This window comes from Sylvia atricapilla, chromosome 18 (genome assembly GCF_009819655.1).
Source record: "Sylvia atricapilla isolate bSylAtr1 chromosome 18, bSylAtr1.pri, whole genome shotgun sequence".
Taxonomy (NCBI): domain Eukaryota; kingdom Metazoa; phylum Chordata; class Aves; order Passeriformes; family Sylviidae; genus Sylvia; species Sylvia atricapilla.
The window spans coordinates 4,211,537-4,225,995 of NC_089157.1; the positions used below are offsets into that span (position 1 = coordinate 4,211,537).

Consider the following 14,459-nt stretch of genomic DNA (forward strand, 5'->3'; position numbering starts at 1 on the left):
TGAAGGGCAGGTTTTCAAACGAGACTTGGCAAAAAAGTCCCTCTTGAAGTCATCCCTGAAGCACACAGCTTGGATATAAAAGATTAAAAGTCTCCTAAAATTCACTGCTAAGAAATCTAACATTAAAATTTAAAAGGTCCTGGGAATAACAAGTCAGCAGCAAGAGTTCCAGGTGAAGAACATATGAAAGTTCTTCTAAGTCTGGTTGACAACAATCTTCAGGGAAGAAGAAGAAATAAAATCCGTTCTGAGCCACCAGAGACCTGGGATGTTACATTTGGCACTTTTCTGAGGAAGATCCATTTACAGATGTAAAGCCCCAGGAGAGATGGGCTGAGTGTGTTTTCTGACACCTGCCAACACACCCAGTGCTCCTGAACTGAGTGTCACTTCTAGAACTATTTATTCAGCAGAACACAAAATTCCTGGAAAGAAATCAGTCAGTTCAGCCATGGAGGACAAAAGCATCAGTCTGCTCTGATCCAAAGGAACTCAAAATAATGACCAGGCTGACAGGAGGAGTTTTGCCAGCAATTTTGTAGGAATTTCCATTTCCTGTTACTGGATGGACCCCAGCTATGTCTCAGGTGGGCTGCAAGGGAAAGCTGATGTTCAAGCAGAGCTAGGAAGGAGTAAACTCAAAGGAGAAATTCCATTCTCCAGGACAAACCTGGCTATTGAGAACTTCCTTTCTACAACATTCTGCAAAGATTTCTGGTTTCAGATGAGATCTCTTCCTTTTCCAGCTGCAAATATCAGCACAGCTCTTTTCCTTTTGGAAAAGGCAGTAGTGGAGAGTCCAGGCTTGGCAAAACTATGGAGTTACCTCAAACAATTGTTAAATGTCTGGGGTCTCTGACAGAGAACTGGCAGAGTACTGGAAGCATGAGGTGTTCTGAAAGGAACAGCATAAGCTTTCCCAAATGGAGGAAAAACTCCAGCAAGCAGAAGAATGTAGCCCAGCATAAAGTCAGTCAGGTACCAACAGCAGAGCACAAACACTGGGTGAATGCTGAGGAAAAAGCAGAACAGTCTGTTTGAAAACGATTTCAGCAGTAAGAAAAGTGTCCTCTCTGTTTCAGAGACCATGGCACATGTCAGCAAGGAAGTGTCAAAGGCATACCTAAAAAATCTCAGGAGAAATTCAGATTAATACTGCAAGCACCTGGTAGCTTCTACAGATTTGTGCCCAACAGACACAAAACCATCCCTTTATCTGATAAGGCACCATCAGCTTTGGCTATCAGGGAAACCAAGGTAAAGGAGAAAGGTACCAAAACATGTAAAAACACAAGTACTGCCATTGGCCCCTGCTCCCATTCAGGATAAAAACCAGAATGTAACATGACGGACCAAGTGCCCAAACTGCAGTTGTGTCTCCTACTCAGTGGTATTTAGCCAAGAGCCACTCACTGCTGAGACAGAGAGAATTCACAGGAGAAAAAAGCTCTGTTAAGATTTTCCCCTGAAGCACAGGATCATAGAACAGTTTGGTTGGAAGGGACTTTGGAGATCATCTCATTCCACCCTCTGCCCTGAGCAGAGATCAATCCCTCTCCAAGCCAGAGAAGAGCAGGCAAAGATTTACAGCTGCCATCCCCAGAGCAGTCTGAGTTAGACCTTTGCAGGCATCTCAGCTTTCCACATCCCCTGGCCTTGTCTCTGGAAAAGCACCTTCACTCTGTCTCCTGGGCAGTGACCAGGGATGTTTCCTGCACTGACACAAAATGTCAAGGCACAGCAGCAGCAATCACCACACACAGTGGCCACAGCAGGTTTAAGTGGTTCACTGTGTCTCAGGAGAGCAGAAATGGCAAAGATCTGCCCACAGAGTTTAAAATTCAGGTGAGACTGTGCTCGCGTAACACCCTACCTCCTGCAAATATAACTGCTTGGCCTTCTGAAAAATAGCAAATTTTATTTGGTATGAAGCACGTTTACAGGCAGTGCTATGGAAATTAATCCTGCTCTGACACCAGCTACCAAATCACTTGAAGCAAACTGGAAGCACAGTTGCACCAAGTTCAGCTGGAAGCAGGTGCATGAATAAAAAGCTCCTTTTAGCTGTGGAAACTTCACAGCTGAGCCTCAGACACTGAGTGGTGACAGGAATGTGCCTCCCCCTGCCACAGAGCCTGCAGCTGTGGGTGCCAAACCAGGCTAAAGACTGAGAATGAAGAGCTATTGAGTGACAGAAACCTATTTCCCAAGTGCTAAAGCTGCCAAGCTGATCCATAACCCACATTTTCTGCCTCGCTGGGCTGTGGGGAACGGGACACACACAAAACAACTCGGCAGCTCATCACCACCCTCACGTGGGGAAAAGCCCAGAGCAGAGATTATCACAGCCCGGCTTTAATTAACCAATTAACAGCTGCTCACGTGCTGATCCTCGGAAAGCACAGTCACAACATCTGCTAAAATCTCAAATCAATCATGGAATTTGAGCAGCAGCACCAAGTAAACACCTAATTACAAAGGCTTAGAAAGGTGAGTCAACTGTCCCCACGAAAAGCCAAGAGGTGAGATCTTACCTTGCAGTCAGCACTTGCTGCTGCTCCCCATGACACCCCCAAAAATAAAGAACATGTTCATTCCTGCTCCTGGAGAGATGTTCCCTGAAGTTCCTGCCTTCCTTCAAGTTCCAACTTTCCTTACAGTGAAGAGAATAGAATGAAAAAGATGGAATAGAAAGAAAACAATGAAAAGGATAACTGGAGGGATGGCCCAGAAAAGAAGTCCACAGCTCAAAAAAATTGCTCTTGCAAATCAGAGAAGGGAAAAATAAGATTTTGTTGCTTTGGGGGGGGGGGGGGGGGGTGTTGGTAAGCAAACACTGCAGTAGCAGAATCCAGAGACTTTTAGCCCCAGTTCAACCATAACCAAACCACCAGCTGCAGTTTTCTCTGGCCTTGCACTAAGCAAATACAGCCAGCAGCAGATTCCCTTCACAGTAACTATGAAAAGTTAAAACAGAACACGTATTCTCATGTGTTCTGTTAAAAAAAAAATCACCTTACCAAAACAGGGTTTTTTTTTGCTGGTAGCTTCCTGACATCAGTTTTCTCAGCCTAAATAACATTTGGGATGAACCCTCAAAAAATAAAAGATCCTACAGCAGCAGCACTGAGGAAAAATTATGTGACCTCAGACGCCACGTAAACTTCTCTTTTATGTTACAAGTCTTTTTGACCAACAGCACCAGGACCAGCCACCTGAAGAACACAAGGGGCTGCAATTTGACAAACACTTTCTATCAGAACTGGCACAATTAAAAATTGCAGAATCACAGAACAGCCCAGGTGGGAAGAACACCTCCAAAGATCATCTGGGTTAGCTTTCTGTGGTCCAGAGAGCCTAGATAAGATTATCTAGCCCAGTGCCCAGTCATACCTGGAAACCCTCCCTCACAGTCACTCTGGGGAGGTTGTTCCAGTGACTCAGTATTCTCTCTGTACATTTTTTTTTATATCAAGATGAAACTTTGCCCAATGCAACCTGTACCCACTGTGCCTTGTTTTCTCTGCACAGCTCCTTGCAAAGGCAGAGCTTCTGTCCTCTGCAGCTTCCCTTTATGCACTGGAACACTGGGATGTGTTCTCCCTGAGTCTTCTCCATGGGAAGGAGACCCAGCTCCTGAGGTTTTCCTTATAGGAGAGGTTCTCCAGCCTTTTGATCACCTTTGCTCTTCCTCAGCTCACAGGCAGCTTCTTCCAGCCTGCAGCTTTGTGTCAGAGTTTTCTCAGCCCCTTCATGAAACAAATCCAACCACTAATTTGGCTAAAAACCAACTCAGAAGTTTTTTGATGGGGTTTTTTTTTCAGATTCAACAGCTTATCAGTCAACACAGAGTCAGACATACTGACAAAAACCAAGGGCAGAGCTGCTCTCCGACAGCTGTCCCAACTAAAAATGTTCACCACAACACACTTTGCAAATCTGAAAGAGAACATCAGCACTGCTCGTCCATGGAAGCTGCAAGTCAGACTCTCACTGCTCTTTGTCAGAGAAGATTAAAATCTTCCACATCTTCTGAAGAACAAACCTCAACACTTCAAAGAAATCAGGGCCAGGGGGAACAGATGCCAATTTGACAGAAAACAGGCTCAGCTGAAATACACAAAGACAAAAAAATGTGCTTAGCCCCCAAAGCTACTGGCAGACACACATCTCAGGACAAGAGTGCCAAAAGCTGGTACTGACCAGCGGCAAACTCACTCACAAACCTCCTACAGGAATCAACAGAGCATCAAAAGAAACAAGAAACAGACTTAGCCAAAGGTTTATCTCATAGATCCCGTGCAAAGCAGTTCCAGAAGGGAGATATGGAGGAATGACAGGAAAACCTCTCAGAATCAGCCTCTGGGCTGGCCAGAGGAGCACGAACCTTTGGGGCTTTAGGCAAGAGCCAGTGACGAGGACTTTGCTGGAAACTCCTCGTTTCGCAGCCCAGGTTTGGTGCTCAGGAGCAGCCAGGCTGGCTCTGAGCCCCGCCACCGGCTCCGGACAGCCCTGCCGCTTACCGGCAAATCGTTTGTGGCTGTCGTAGTCCTCCGAGCACGGGATCTCGATGAACTTGTCCCGCAGGTTGTCGCTGCGGTGTGCCAGCACCTCGGTGACCCCATCTGCCTCGGGGATCCCATCCCGGCTGCGGACACGGCTCCAGGCCACGAGGCCGCCGCCGGCCACGGCCGAGAAGAGGAGGAGGATCCCTGCCTTCAGCCACCTTCCCCGGGGATCCTGCTGCAGCCTGCCCTTCCTGGCGCTGCGGAGGGAGCACAGAACGTGAGGGAGGGACTGCCCCGGCCGGTACCGGGGAGCCCCGCGCCTTTACCCCGCGGGCCCCTGGCCTGGAGCACAACACCGGCGTGACAAACGCAAACGCCCGCGGGTCCCTCCCGCTCCCGGGCCCGGCGCCGCCCCACCGGGGCTTCCCCCAGGAGCCGCAAGCGCCGCCGGGCCTGGGCGCCGCCGCCCCCGAGACAGCGGACAGGCGGTGAGGGCCAGGGCCCCGCGCTGGTACCTGCTGTGCCGGCGGCCCCCGCGGCCCGGCCCGGCGCTGTCGGGGCCGCGGGGCAGCGCCCGCCGCTGCGGAGCCATCGCGCCTTTTCCGCCTCGAGCGATGCGCTCGGCGCGCCTCGCCCTGGCCTGCCGGCCTGCCTGCTGAGGGAGCGCGCTCGGCCGCCGAGACGGAGTGGGAGGATCCAGAGCAGAGCCGGGAGCGGCGGAGGAGCGGCACCGGGACACGGGGACAGCGGGACAACGGGGCACCGGGACAGCAGAGCGCGGACGGGCAGCGCCGGGACAGCGGGGCGGGGACAGCGGGCCGAGGCCGGGAGAGGGGTGCCGGAACGCGCGGCGGCAGGCCAAAGCAATCGAGGCCGGAGCATGCGGCGGCGCCTGGTGCACCTGGACCTGAAAGGCGCCGCGCCGCGCGCGCAGTACCTGGAGCAGGTGAGGGGCGAACCTGGGACACGGTAAGGAATGTGACTGGGGCAGGAGAGAGTTGCACCTGGTGTAGGTGAGGGATGTATTTGGCTTAGATGCGGGGTGTACCTGGTATGGCTGAAGGGTGTCCCTGGCACAGGTGAAGGATTTATTTGGCTCAGGTAAGGGGTGCACTGGGCTCAGGTGAGGGATGTACTTGGTATGGGTGAAGGCTTTATTGTGCTCAGGTGAGGGCTATACCTGATGCAGATGATGGGTGTGCCCGGTGCAGGTGACCGGGACACAGGGTGGTGGCACAGGTCACAGCCCAGTGTCTCCTCCATCCCGCAGGTGCTGCCGCTGCTCCGCGCCCTGGGTGCCACCGGGCTGCTGCTGGAGTATGAGGACACCTTCCCGTACGCGGGGCCGCTGGAGCTGCTGCGGGCCCCCCACGCCTACAGGTAGCGCCGTGTGGCCGGCAGGTAGCGCTGGGTGCCGCCGGTGGCCGGGCCGTGCCCCGCGGACACGGGCTGTCGCTGTCCCGCAGCCCCGCCGAGCTCCGGGCGCTGCTGAGCCGGGCGCGGGCACAGGGCCTGGATGTGGTGCCGCTGGTGCAGAGCTTCGGGCACATGGAGGTGAGCTGGGCGTGCTGGGCTGGGCGGGAGCGCGGTGCTGAGCCAGCAGTGCCCGGGGGCTCGGGGTGCAGTAGGAGGAGCACTGCCAGCGGGGCAGGGAGTGATCCTGCCCCACTGCTCAGCCCTGGTGACATCTGGAGCACTGCGTCCAGCTCTGGGCAGAAACTGACGGCCAGAAAGTTCCACCTGGATATGAGGAAGAACTTCTTTCCTGTGCAGTGAGCAAGGCCTGAACAGCTTGTCCCTGACACAGCTCTGTGCTCTGGGATGACCCTGCTGGAGCAGGGAGGTGGGACCAGATGAGCCACTGTGCTCCCTTCCAGCCTGACCCATTCTGTGATTCTCTGCTGGGAAATTTCCTGTCCAAGTCCCGGTGCTCTGGTTATGGAGCTCTGCCAGCTGCAGGATTTGACATCAGGGTCACACTGCAGTGACCTCTTCATTTCCTTCACCCGCCCTGTGAGGAGCTTTGGGGTCAGAGACCCTCCCAGGAATGTGGAGCTGTGCCCCCAGCCTGTCCCTGGGGCTCAGTCAAGCCAAACCCCAGGTTTAGCCGGACACCTGCCCTCAGAGCCTTGGGGACAGGAGGACGCTGCTGTCCCCTGGTGTGGCAGCTGCCCTGAGCTCCCCTTTCCCTTGCAGTTTGTGCTGAAGCACAGGGAGTTTGCTCATCTGCGGGAGGTGAAGGCGCTGCCCAACGCCCTGAACCCGCACAAGGAGGAGGCACTGGCACTGGTCAAAGCCATGATTGACCAGGTCATGGCCCTGCACGAGGATTTACGGTGGTTTCACATCGGCTGTGATGAGGTGGGACTTCTCTTGAGCTGGGAATGTTTCTTTTCTTTTGAGGAATGACAACAAGGGCTGAGGCTTATGCATTTCAGTGGTGCCCAGGCCACATTTGGGTGGGATTTTGGGGGACAGAAAACGCCACTTGAGCCAGTGTATAAAAGTTTTTTTGACAGTATATAATTCCAGTAGCACAGGTTGTCATTTCCATAGATACAAGTGTAATATCAAAGTATTGAAAGCAGCTTCTTAAATCTAACAGCATTTGGGTTTAGGTCTAGTGAGTTTTGAAGTGAGATATCAATTAGAGTTGTTCATTAAGAATCCTATAAGTTTGGTGTAAGATGTTGGCTCATTGTTCTGGTCAAGTTACTAAAAGGAAACCCTTCTGTGGTTGGAAGTGTTGGGTTTTTTACCTTGGTAGTTTGTCTCCTTGAGAAGGAGAAAACTCAAGCATCTCTTTCTCATAGTTTCTTAAAACCATCCTGATGGCACACAGATCCCTGGAGTTCATTATGATCACTTAACTGTACTGATATTAGTTTAGCATTTTGTATCCTGTTGTGTTGAAACTGGTGGGTAGGTTAGACAGGCAGCTGTAGGCTTTTATAAAGCAAATACTGTTTATGTAGAATAAATAAAACCTGCTCAAAACCAGCAAATTTTAATTCACTCTCTGCATGGGAACAAGTATGCTGGGCCACCCTTGGACATGGCCCCAGGTTGTTTCTAGACTGACATTTGGATGATCTTCCCCAAGATAGGAACCTCATTTTATCTACCTGAGGTCCTGATGGCTTGCTGGATTTGAAGTGAAAAAATGTGATGATAACTACTTCCAAGGACAAAGATTCCAAAGGCAAATATGGCATATAGACATTTTAGTTTCTGTAGGAAAATTCCCTCAAGTGATGCATGTAATCATGGCCACGGTCTCCTGCAGACTGATATAAAAGCTTGCAGTGTCATCAGCACTGAGGGGTGCTTTTGAGTGTGTCCACTCAGGGGGTCACATCTGGACAGAGGTTTTGAATATTGCCTACCTCACTTTCTCTATTTCTATACGAGAAGTCAGGATGATTTGCTTGGTGTTTCAGGTCTACTACCTTGGCGAAGGAGAGGAGTCAAAGCAGTGGCTGCAGCAGCAGGACAACACTCCAGAGAAGCTGTGCCTATCCCACATAAAAGCAGTTGCCACTTATTTGGCCTCCTCTTACCCCACGGTGACACCCATCGTGTGGGATGACATGCTCAGGGGGATGAGTGAGGAAACACTGGCAGGTGTGTAGAAAAGTCTTTTTGACAGTATATGATTCCAGTAGCACAGGTTGTCATTTCCATAGATACAAGTGTAATATCAAAGTATTGAAAGCAGCTCCTTAAATCTAACAGCATTTGGGTTTAGGTCTAGTGAGTTTTGACGTGAGATATCAATTAGATGTTTTTTAAAAGTGGGGTGAGGCAACTTTACACAGGCACATAAAACAGATTGCCTGGCAGCTGGATGTAATGAAAACAACAAACCTGGCAAGAGTTGAGGTGTGGTCTGTTTGACTGGAGAATAGAAGCATCAGTCCTTGGCTGTCACAGAGTCCCTGTGTGAGTGTGGGCCAGTCTGAACACTTTAGTTTTCCGTCACAAAATGCTCACTCTGCAGTGCTGCCATTTTTTGTACATTAAAACCTATTAACATCTGTGGTCCAAGTCTAAATCTCTGTGCTTCTCAGCACCTTCTGATGTTCATCGCTGCCCTTTGCAGCACCTGATCCCAAGTGGTGCAAACTCACACAGAAAAGCTGCAGCCCTGTGAGCATCTTTATGATCACAGTGCACATCGTGAGGACTTGGATACTGAATTGTGGGGTAGCTCTAAGACCTTGACATCACAAGTCTTGTTTGTGGAAAAATACCAAGCCACTGCTCAAATTCAAGTGGTCTGAGCACAGATGGGGTTCCAGTATTTTCACAGCCACCTTACATAGCTGCTGTAAACAGATTTAGATGGTACCAGGAAGAGCCGTGCAGCTCTTCCAGCAGTGACTGATGTATTCAAGGCTTTGATAGTGGGAAATCATCCCCAGAAATGTAGGTGGCCCCCAGGGAGTTGCCACAAGAACAGTACAGCATCTAGTGCACTCTAAGTGTACTCTACTGCCACAGTAACAGAATAAACAAATTGAAATGTGATGGAGTTAAAATACTGAATTTCTGCACAAATTACTGCAGTTCGTTTTGGGGTCAGTTTCACATGTTTAAAACTAGCTGAGGAGTTGATTATTAAAGGAGTTAAAGCTGAATTTGTATTTTTAATTGTACTTGAAAAGCTACATTCTGTGCAAACACAGCCCAGGCACTCTGTAAGTGAAAGGGTGAGTGTTACATTTGAGTTTAGCTAAATCTCCTGTGTGGAGCTTGTGGCCCTGCCAGTGGAATCCAGCTGGCACACAGAGAGAGGCAAGGAGCTAAGAACGAGGTGGGCTTGGGATGAATGGGAGCTCTGATAAATTGTCACTGCTCCTCCATATTAATGTTTCATAATGCCTGAGGACAGTGGCCCTGGGCATGTGCCAAGTCCTGGCCAGGCTGAAAATGCCCAGGGGCATTCAGCTGTAAGTGACAAGCCATAGTTGTATCCCTTACTGCTGCCCCTGTAAGGTGTGCTGAGTTCTCATTTTACCAGCTGTTTTCCATGATTTAGAGGAGCTCTGTTCCTTTCAGAGTCCGGGGTCCCACAGCTGGTGCAGCCCATGATCTGGGACTATGCAGCAGACATCAACGTGGACAGCAAAGGTTTGTACCTCTCTGCTGAGCTGTGTAAAAGCAAAATTCTATCACTAAAACCTACCTTAGCTGGACACCAAAACTTTCTGGTGTTGCTGCATTGGTTTTTATTGCTTTTATGGCTTAAAGACAGCCCTTGTTTGATTTCAAATCGTATTTGCTATTGCTTATTTTCTTTTTCTATTTATGTTTCCCCTATGAATGACTTGCATTGTAGGCTGCTTTTAATTATTTTCAGCAGACCTATGGAATCATATAGGAGATTCAGAGGTTTTCCACAATCACTGTTAGATTAATTCTCGTTGCATTAACACCAGTAGGTGCACAGAACTCTGTGTTGAGCAGCTCTGCAAAAGAAGCTTCAGGGCTTCATTAATCTGTAGAATTCAGAGGGAAGCTCCTAAAGGCTCCAGTCAGACATCTTAACATTCATGCAAGTATTTCTTTGTTGCAAGAACAATCAGCTGTCAGATGTTGTGCATGCTTGTTACAATCTCACAGCTCTTAGCATGGCAGCAATACAAGGGAGTGAAATAACACATGAAAATAGGACAGCCACTCAAAAGGCTGCTCAGAGAGGGTGTCAAATCCCCCAGCCTTGCTGATGCTCCAGGCCTGACAGGAAAAGGCTCAGCAGCCTGTTGGCTCTGGAGCTGTGTTCCCTTCACTGCAGCACTGCAGTGGGGGCTGAAACTGGAGGAAGCTTATCCTGTGCGTGTCCCTTTTGTGTCTCGCTGCAGTGCAGCTCATGGAGAAGTACCGCAGGTGCGGTTTCTCCAAGGTGTGGTTTGCAAGTGCCTTCAAGGGAGCCACGGGAGTGAACCAGTGCCTGCCCCTGGCTGGGCACCACCTCAGGAACCAGCTGCAGTGGCTGCAGGTGGCCGGCAGGAGCCCCGCCGATGGCCTCGAAGGGATCGCTCTGACCGGCTGGCAGAGGTGAGCAGCAGCCTCTTGTGTGCTCCCACGGCTCACAGATAAGCCAGTGTCCACCCAAAAGCTCCCTAAGAGGTACAGGGGAGCTGGGAATTTAGAAGGGAGTTTTGCAACCCTGCAGATCTTCCTGTGTGTCACTGCTGGGCCTCATCCCCAGAGTGTGAAGGGAGGATTTCAGAGTTGCAGTTCAGCTGTGCAGCACTCACCAGCAGGAACAATGGCTCTGGGGATCTGGGGACACCACCACCAGCAGATCGGGCTGGGAGGCTTGAATGGATTTTGTGCCACCTTGAACTGCTCATAGACAATAGGAGTTCATGCAGGGTGTGTCTATCTGAATGTCTGATGGGAATTCAAACACTGAAATCACATAAGAGATGAGAATTTGTTAATGTAATGAAGGAGTAAAACGTTTTTAGGCAGTCAGGAGGTCTTAGGGAGTACCAGAGAGCTGATGTCCAATTTCTGACCCTAGTTTGCCTTGAAAAATAATTTGGCTTTTACTGTTCTTACTAGTAAAACAGGAATACTTCACATTTTAGAGACACATGATCTCTTCTCTGAGACAGAAACTGATGTTTCTGAAGCTCTTTGAATTTTAGTGATTGTAATATTAAAACTTCCCATTTGCCTAGTATGCTCTAACAGTAAAATGTGTAATTAATGGATGTTTTCTTATGTAGGTATGATCACTTCTCTGTTTTGTGTGAGCTTCTCCCTGTGGCAATTCCATCACTGGCCGTGTGTCTGCAGGCACTAAAAAATGGTACAATGACAATTTTGTTCTCTCTCAGATAAAGCACAGGAGTGAAGTGACTTTGCCCTAAGATTATATAATCTAGATAATATAACAGGCTTGCTATATTTGGAGGTGGTTTGCTGAATTGATCATGGCCTCCATTATGTACAATAAATTACAATTTGCACTATGGGAGCAGAGAAGCCTCTTGGCCAAAATATTTAAAAATAGCCATTGTATCCTCTTTATTTATTGTGATGTAAAACACAAATGGTCAAAAACTCCATGTTTATATTAAAAAATAAATTTGAGATGCAGAATTGCTTTTCAAACTGATTTGAAACGATAGTGATATATAAATGAGACTAAATCTAATTTAGTTTAGAGTTAGAACATGCTCATATGTAAAAGTTGTTTTCACCACTAATTGTTTTTCTTAAAATGGATCTAGGGAGGACACTGGTAAAATACCTCCTGTAGTTTCTGCTTTCTTTACAGACAGTTGTAAACAGAATTTTTCTTATTTTCAAAATAAACACTGATTTTTTATTTAAGGCATCAGAAATATTCAGCCCGCTGAACAGAAAGCTCAGAGCTAGGAAGTGCTCACCTTGCACAAGACAACTGTGTGAAAGACAACGAGCTCCTCCTCCCACCCACAAGTGCCTTTTCCTTTTATTTTCATTTTACCTTTAAAAAAATTCTTCACTGAAGGGGAACTACTAAGCTAAGACAGAATACTCCAAGAAACCCCTCTTGTATGAACATTTTGGTTCTTCCTTAGGCTCCTTTACTCATTTCCACTGTCTTCTGCCAGGTGGCTATTCTGAAAAAGTTAAAGAAAACGTGGAAAAGCTCCTGGGAATGTCTAACCTGGAAATTGATACTTACATGAGGTAAAATTCCAGCTGCAGAATTCAGGTGCTTCTCCTTGTGTGGAAAGTTCAGAAACTAACACATCCTCTTTGGACAGCACAAGTCTGGGGACCTTTCCTGGGAGCAATATCCTCACACTTGTGACACAAGTTAGTTTCTACCTCAAGTCATCAGTGGATGAGCTTCTCGAAAGGAACAGGTAATGAGGTTTCTGTTGATTCTTTGCCTGGCTGCAGGAATGTTGGAGCTGTATCATCTCAAAGTGGGGCACAACTCCAGAAAAGTGATTTAAATATCAAGCTCTGCATTTCAGATGTCACTGACACCTCAGCAGAACATAATATTTAGATTAAAATTTAAAATATTTTAGCAGAGTTCCTAAATATTGTATGCTGCCTTATTTGAAGCCTCTAGTTCTTTCCTTAATTACATTTTACTGCTATTTAAAGTTAAAATGAGAATTTTGAAAGGTGCAGTTACAAAAGAAAGGACCTTGAAATGAAACTTACACTGCAGCAGATGACCATCTGCCAGGAACACTTCCACAAGCTAATTCCAAAGATCTATAGACTGAAATAAACTTACTCCTTAGCATCATCTCTGTGAAGGAGTTCAGCTAAAGCCTTCCCCACCTCCCTGGCAGTGACAAGGAGATGTTGCTGATGTTTCATCACTGCTCCCAACATCCATTTTCAGGTATGTCACAGGCTGGTTCAGCCCCTACCACAGGAAAAGGAAGATTATTCATCCTATCATAATGCACCACTTCCAGCCAGATGCAATCAGGTAACACCACTTGTTTTGCATTATAGGGGAAATAAAGTCTGATTTATTTTGGGCACTCAGGTACAGAGAGTTGTGAGCCCTTACCTGTTTCCAGAATTATCTCAAAAACATCAATGGGAATCAAAGTATCCATGATATGTTTTTATATGATGTGTTTGGGTTGGAACTAGATGATCCTCAAAGTTCCCTTCCAACCCAAACCATTCTGATTCTGTTTTTATCTTTGCCTTCTGTTGAATGAATTCTTTGAGGACAATAATGAAATTGGTGTCCAAAAGCCTCTCCCTTGTTACTCCTGCACAGCCCTGCTGCACCTTAAGCAGTGGTTGGCCTTGGTGTAGGAGCTGCCCTGGGCCAGATTCTAGGCAGGGCTTGGAATGAAAATAAAGCCAGGCCTTGCTCCCTGGAACCATGGGCTTTTCAGAACTTGTCCTAGACATTTTGCCAATTCATGCTAAAAGGTTCATTTATACTTGTTTGGGTGGTTTTTTTTTGTTTTTTTTTTTGTTTTTTTTTTTTTTTGCTATGATAAGGTGAATATCCAACCTCATCTACTCTTTCTGATAAAACCCAGAATTAAATTCCCAAAAAGTCTCACAGTGGGTTTCAGTTACACTTAAAATGTGGTGGGTTTTTTTTATTGAGCTCACATTTTGGTACTTTAGAAGTCTTTGCATGAGGAAAGTGCCAAGATTAATGGAACTTAAACAGAAACAGCATCAAGCTTTTGCCATCTGAACAAAATCAAGTCCTTTGGGCTCTTGTAATAGATACTTCTTTTCCTGTAAAGTGGTTTTAAGGACAGCACTCCCTTCCAAAGGCCAGTAAGCCAGCCCTCCCGAGGCAGAGCTCACCTGCAAATGTCATTGTTTCTTCCTTCTCCTTTCTGCTCAGCCTCCTCTCCAAGTGGAATGCTGTGGTGCAGGACCTCCAAGCAGCCATGGAGCAAGTTTTCCACAGGTGTGCCATAGAGGAGTGGATGGAGGAGAATGTCCACCCCAGCCTACAGAAGCTGCAGCAACTGGTAGATGATTTAGATGAAGCAATAAAAGCACAAAATTAGGAGTGTTTCAATTAGTCTGACTCATTCCCTGGGGAAGCATGGCTAGTGAAAATCAGCAACTACTCCTTGAGCTGGAATTTGTCATCTTGAGAGTGGAAGCATGAACTGTGGTTAAACAAAAGTGACCTGAAGGCATGGAGGAATTTATTAACATAAACCACTTCGACTCAATTTTCCTGTCATAAGACATGCTGAGCTTTAATTCACCTGCCTGTAAGTCAGGTTTGCTCCCCTTGCAGGACAGAATGCAGGAGTGACTCACAGCTCACTCTGCTACAAGGCAGGAGAAAAAGCCAATTTCTTCCAAAATCAGGATTTGTAGCCACATACCTTACATAACAGTGACCTGAGGATAATTCTACCCTAATATTTAGGATCCTTTAAAACTCTTTGGGTCATTATGTTGTGTACCATAACTCCTTCACCTGTC

At 47.7% G+C, this 14,459-nt stretch overlaps 2 protein-coding genes across 2 annotated transcripts in view; one reads left to right on the top strand and one right to left on the bottom strand.

Annotated features, from left to right (window-relative positions):
* OGFOD3 (2-oxoglutarate and iron dependent oxygenase domain containing 3) overlaps positions 1-5,108 on the bottom strand; it is a 32,306-nt gene extending 27,198 nt beyond the window's left edge. The window contains exons 1-2 of the mRNA XM_066332102.1: positions 5,024-5,108; positions 4,524-4,765 (exon numbers count right to left, since the gene is read on the bottom strand). Of these exons, the coding sequence (XP_066188199.1) occupies positions 4,524-4,765; positions 5,024-5,100 (319 nt within the window). The 5' untranslated portion in view covers positions 5,101-5,108. The remainder of the gene's footprint in view (positions 1-4,523; positions 4,766-5,023) is intronic.
* A 228-nt stretch (positions 5,109-5,336) lies between these two features.
* Positions 5,337-14,031, top strand: HEXD (hexosaminidase D). The gene is made up of 12 exons (XM_066332101.1): positions 5,337-5,454; positions 5,779-5,888; positions 5,975-6,062; positions 6,705-6,869; positions 7,949-8,132; positions 9,570-9,641; positions 10,373-10,568; positions 11,249-11,331; positions 12,122-12,200; positions 12,278-12,379; positions 12,877-12,966; positions 13,861-14,031. Exons 1-12 carry the CDS (start codon positions 5,389-5,391, stop codon positions 14,027-14,029), a joined length of 1,404 nt encoding a protein of 467 aa, XP_066188198.1. The 5' UTR covers positions 5,337-5,388; the 3' UTR covers positions 14,030-14,031.
* Positions 14,032-14,459: the final 428 nt, after the last annotated feature.

What these genes read in the sequence shown, in the direction of transcription:
- HEXD (XM_066332101.1), top strand. Translation starts at nt 5,389, where the DNA reads ATGCGGCGGCGCCTGGTGCACCTGGACCTGAAAGGCGCCGCGCCGCGC. An exon ending in GCGCGCAGTACCTGGAGCAG is followed by an intron (nt 5,455 to 5,778) that starts GTGAGGGGCGAA and finishes TCCATCCCGCAG; the next exon opens with GTGCTGCCGCTGCTCCGCGC. An exon ending in GAGTGAGGAAACACTGGCAG is followed by an intron (nt 8,133 to 9,569) that starts GTGTGTAGAAAA and finishes TGTTCCTTTCAG; the next exon opens with AGTCCGGGGTCCCACAGCTG.